At 42.8% G+C, this 5,387-nt stretch overlaps 2 protein-coding genes across 2 annotated transcripts; both read left to right on the top strand.

Moving 5' to 3' along the window:
• Nucleotides 1-242: 242 nt before the first annotated feature.
• LOC111453250 (transcription factor MYC2-like) lies at nucleotides 243-2,505 on the top strand. Its single transcript, XM_023094284.1, has one exon. The coding sequence runs from the start codon at nucleotides 441-443 to the stop codon at nucleotides 2,304-2,306; it is 1,866 nt and encodes a 621-aa protein (XP_022950052.1). The 5' UTR covers nucleotides 243-440; the 3' UTR covers nucleotides 2,307-2,505.
• Nucleotides 2,506-4,318: 1,813 nt separating this feature from the next.
• LOC111454968 lies at nucleotides 4,319-4,669 on the top strand. The gene has a single exon (XM_023096497.1). The coding sequence runs from the start codon at nucleotides 4,319-4,321 to the stop codon at nucleotides 4,667-4,669; it is 351 nt and encodes a 116-aa protein (XP_022952265.1).
• Nucleotides 4,670-5,387: the final 718 nt, after the last annotated feature.

The following is a 5,387-nucleotide window of genomic DNA, read 5'->3' as shown; positions in this document are numbered from 1 at the left end:
ATGCCAAATGGCAAATGACGTGGCAACAAAGGGATCGGTCAAAAGTCTGAAAAAACGGTTACCCCCCAAAGCTCTCAGACCAAACGCCACGATCCCGATTCTGCCCAATCACTTCTCACGTGCTACTCACGTGCTAATAAAACCAAACCGGACCGGAACCGAACTGAACCCGTGGCAGCTACTCCAGTTATTGGATAGTACTAAGCGACGAGTTGAATATAGATGCCGGGTTTTTGAACGATTAAATCGGCGATCCAAAAAAGAAGCCTCCTCCTCCCTTCTTGTTGTTGTTCTTGTTCCTCCATTTCCTTTTTGCTACTCGTCTCGAATAAATCCCAATCCAATCGCTACAAATCGGAGACCCAAATTTCTAAAATTAAAATCAAAATCAAAATCAAAATAATTCCGTTTTCAATTTCAGTTTCCGATCATAATCTTGCATGACGGATTACCGATTTTCCACCATGAATCTCTGGACCGACGAGAACGCGTCGGCCATGGATGCTTTCACGAACTCCGATCTGTCTTCTTACTGGGCTCCGTCGGCGGCGTCGTCTCAATCTCTCCATCACCCACCTCCGACGCAATCCTCCGCCTCCACCACTACTCCACCGTCCGTCCCTTCCAAGTCTATCGCTGTCTTGAACCAGGAGACTCTGCAGCAGCGCCTCCAGGCGCTCATCGACGGTGCTAGAGAGAGTTGGACGTACGCGATTTTCTGGCAGTCGTCGTATGATTATTCCGGCGGGTCGGTTTTAGGGTGGGGAGATGGGTATTACAAAGGCGAGGAGAATAAAGGGAGAGGAAAAACGAAAATGGTTTCCTCTGCGGCGGAGCAGGCTCACCGGAAGAAGGTGCTCCGGGAGCTTAACTCGTTGATTTCCGGCTCCGCTACCGGACTGGACGATGTGGTGGATGAAGAGGTTACCGACACCGAATGGTTCTTTTTGGTTTCGATGACTCAGTCGTTTGTTAATGGAGTTGGGTTACCGAGTCAGGCGCTTTTAAGCTCCCGGCCGATTTGGATATCCGGCGCCGACCGGCTGTCGGCGTCGGGATGTGATCGCGCTAGACAGGGGAGGATCTTCGGGTTGCAGACGATGGTGTGTATTCCATTACCAAACGGCGTCGTCGAAATGGGTTCGACGGAAGCGATTTACATAACGACGGATTTGATGAACAAGGTCAAGACTCTGTTTAATTTCAACAATCTCGAAACGGGTTCTTGGCAATCGGGAACCACCGGCGTCACTGTCGCCGACGAAGGGGAAAACGACCCATCGTCGTTATGGATCAGTGAGCCGTCGAACACCATTGAAATGAAGGATTCGATTACCACCACCGTACTTTCCGGCGGCGCGTCGGCTAAGCCAATCCATTCAGAAAATCCCAGTTCGAGCAGCTTAACGGAAAATGCCAGCAGGAAACAGACCCCAAGCTTGAATTTCCCCGATTACGCCGCCGCGGCCGCCCCCACGAACCCATCATTCAAGTCGGAATCCGGTGGGATGCTGAGCTTCGGCAACAAAAGTCTCTTCTCCGGTAACTCACAGAATGAGACAAAGAAATCTCCGACTAGTCGGAGAAGCACCGACGAAGGGATACTCTGTTTCACCACCGACGCGATCTTACCCTTTTTCGGGAAGGTAAAATCCGGCGACTCTGACCACTCAGATCCAGAAGCTTCAGCGATTCCAGAAGTGGATAGTTGTATAAAACCATCAGAACCCGAAAAACGACCGAGAAAACGCGGCAGAAAACCGGCGAACGGAAGAGAAGAGCCATTGAATCACGTGGAAGCAGAGAGACAACGCCGGGAAAAACTTAACCAGAAATTCTACGCTCTCCGAGCAGTAGTACCAAACGTATCAAAAATGGACAAAGCCTCATTGCTCGGCGACGCCGTCTCCTACATTAATGAACTGAAATTGAAGCTCGAAATGGCAGAATCAAAGAAGACGGAGATCGAAAAACAGCTAGAATTCATGAAAAAAAACGGCGGAACAGGACGGAAAGACACCGGAAACTACACGAATACAGTAAATGAAGATCTGAAAATGGAGATTCAGGTGAAAATCATGGGGTCGGACGCGATGATCCGAGTTGAATGTAGTAAAAAGAATCATCCGGCGGCGAGATTGATGGCGGCGTTGAAGGATTTGGATTTGGAAATGATTCACGCGAGTGTTTCTGTAGTGAATGATTTGATGATTCAACAGGCAGCGGTGAAGATGGAGAGCAGAGTATATACGACGGAGCAGCTGAAAATGGTGCTGATGGCGGAAGTTCGACGGTGCCGGCGTTGAATGTTGTAGAGAAGAGAAGGGGATGTGTAATTACAACATTATTTTTTTAGGGTCCAAAAATAGAGAGATTTAGAGAAGAGGTCTAGGGGATTGTGATAAGTGAGATAGATATCTATTAGGTGGTTGTATGTTGCAACTATCCTCCTTTCGTATATGCTTTTTAGGTATTGTTATAACAATAATGTATTCCCGATCATCATCGTTTATGTGTTTATGCTCGATTCTCATTGCCATATCCTTCTAAAATCTGTTGCACGTTTTTTAGATGTTGCAAGGGGGTAGCCTTGGGCTGTTGCAAATGACATTAAAGCTACACCCTGGGTGATGTTGTAGAGGTCACACATGTTGTGATGTGCCAGTGAGACGCTTGGAGGTGGGCTCGAAAGGAGTGGGCTGTGACATATCAGTTTGAGAGGCAGCCTCAAAGGGTGGATAGTGAGATCCCACGTTGATTGGAGATTGGAGAGGCGGCCTCCAAAGAGGTGGACGGACTATGAGATCTCACATCTGAGGTGGATGGATTGTGACTGTGAGATCCCACGTCTGGGGTGGATGGGGGTGTAGACGGACTATGAGATCCCACGTCTGGGGTGAACGGACTGTGAGATCCTAGTCGATTGGAATTGAGAATGAAACATTCCTGGGTGTGGAGTAATATGCAATGAAGCGAAGCGGACAATAAATTCGTGTCACCTTGGACCGACATATACCCATATGTATTGATGCATTTGAAATCTATGGGCTGAGAGACATTATTTTACCAAAAATGTGAATAGCCAAATCTATGCCAAAATTATTCATGTATCTTATTTAGCTGACAGTTTTAGAGGGTCGGCATTCAATTCAGCTAGATTTTTATTTTGGCCATTTATTTATTAATTATTTTCATTTTAAAAGCAATTAAATACATTAATATTTATATACTTGTAGGTTAAAGTATTATTTTGTTTATTTAAATTATTGAAATTAGATTATAAAAGTTTGGTTTTATTTTTTTCCATGTCCCATTAATTTCATGTGAAATTATTATTATCCTTTTGTTAAAAATATTTAATAACTCCGTATAACGAGATTAGATTGAGTTGAGTTGAATTTTTTTTTAAACCAACTTGAAAATTTGGTTCGTGTTAGGCAGTTGAATTTTTTTATTATTATTATTTTAAAAATCATACTTATCCACAATACAGTAAAATTAATAACGAAAATCTTATAAAATTCAAATATGAAATATTCACAAGTCAAAACGCATCACTAAATTTTATGGCTTGGATTAGATAATCGGGATTTGTAGGGTTATCAGTGTTGGATGATGAAAGTCCCACCTCGGTTAATTTAGGGAATCATCATGAGTTTATAAACAAAGAATACTCTCCTTATTAATGCGAGGCCTCTTAGGGAGGCTCAAAGCAAAGTCATGAGAGCTTATACTCAAAGTGGACAATATTATATTATTGTGGAGAGTCGTGTTCATCTAACATGGTATCAGAGTCATGCCCTAAACTTAGTCGTGCCAATAGATTGGTAAATCCTCAAATGACGAACAAAGGATTCAAAAAGAAAAGGAGTCAAGCCTCCTCGAAGACAGTAAAAAATGACTAGGACTCCATAGGAGTCGAGTCTCGATTAAGGGGACAATATTATACCATTGTAGAGAGTCGTGTTCATCTAACATGATATCAAATCCATGCTCTAAACTTAATCGTGCCAATAGATTGGGTCGAACGAAGGACTCCAAGGAGGTAGTTTAATTTTTGTATTTAATAAGTTACCAAAATTTAAAAATATTTAATACCCAAAGTCTCTAATCTCTCAAAATTAGAATAGGGAGCCTTATCCATTTAAAAACCCTAAAATTGGGAGGAAGAAGGCTAAAATTAGAGGCTGGTTAAGCTGTAATTACGGATTTCGTGAAATTCCCAATTTAAAACCCTAAATTCGGCTCTTTCAACCGAATCCCCAATTCCAAAACCCTCTCCTCTCCGTCGTCTTGTTCTTCCTCTGAATCTGTAATCATGAGTCTGAATTGCCTCTCCTGTCAACTCTTCTTGCAGAGATCGGACTCCGACAAAGACCTCGAGCAGCATGAATACTTCACCGATCAGGCCAAGTCGCCGGACAGAAGCTGGTCGGGAAACCTGTCGTTTCGCCCTCCCACTCGCCAAAACAGCGACGGGTTTCGGGTCCGGACGGAGAATAAGGTGGCGCCGATGGGCCACCGCCGTCTTCACAGCACTGGCGCCGTAGCTTTCGGCGGCCCTGGTAAGGAGCCGAGGCTGATTAGAAGCGCGGGGATGAGGAGGGATTGGAGCTTTGAGGATCTTCGAGCCATCCGAGAGGATAAGGAATCATCTCCCAATTCCTAAACCCTAAAATTATTCTCTCTCTCTCTCTCTCTCTCTCTCTCTCGCTTTTTAAATATATTTTTTTAATTTGAAATTTGTTTAGGAGTGGGATGATTTGAACTTATGATGAAAATATTTTTATTTATTTATTTACATTTTATCACTAAATTTTATTTGAATTTCAACTCATAACTATAAATGTATCAGTTAATTATAAATAATTTTATTTGGATCAAAATTAAAAAAAAAAAAAAACTATTTTAAAATACAAACTAGATAGTATTAGATCTTTCTCGCCTTCCCTTAAATATTCACCTACACGTTCAACACTATTTAGACACAATTCCTCTTCTTTGAAGTATCACAATCTTCACCACGGTTCGGTTGGCGCGGCTGAGGCACGGGTTCTATCGACATGCTCTTGGATGTAAGAAGTCCATAATCAAGCAATACTATCTTTATTGGTATGATGCCTTTGGGGGAGTCCAAAACAAAGTCACGAGAGCTCATGTTCAAAATGGACAACAATATCATACCATTGTGGTTGGACAATATCAGACAAAGCTTATGAGTTTATGCTCAAAATGGACAATATTAGAGAGAGCTTATGAGCTTATTATGAACTTATGCTCAAAATGGACAATACCAATACCAGACAGAGCTTATGCTCAAAATGGACAATACCAGACAGAGCTTATGCTCAAAATGGACAATACCAGACAGAGCTTATGCTCAAAAT

Source organism: Cucurbita moschata, unplaced genomic scaffold, assembly GCF_002738365.1.
Source record: "Cucurbita moschata cultivar Rifu unplaced genomic scaffold, Cmos_1.0 Cmo_Scf00001, whole genome shotgun sequence".
NCBI lineage: Eukaryota > Viridiplantae > Streptophyta > Magnoliopsida > Cucurbitales > Cucurbitaceae > Cucurbita > Cucurbita moschata.
This window is presented reverse-complemented; position numbering and strand designations above follow the sequence as displayed.

What these genes read in the sequence shown, in the direction of transcription:
- LOC111453250 (XM_023094284.1), top strand. Translation starts at nt 441, where the DNA reads ATGACGGATTACCGATTTTCCACCATGAATCTCTGGACCGACGAGAAC.
- LOC111454968 (XM_023096497.1), top strand. Translation starts at nt 4,319, where the DNA reads ATGAGTCTGAATTGCCTCTCCTGTCAACTCTTCTTGCAGAGATCGGAC.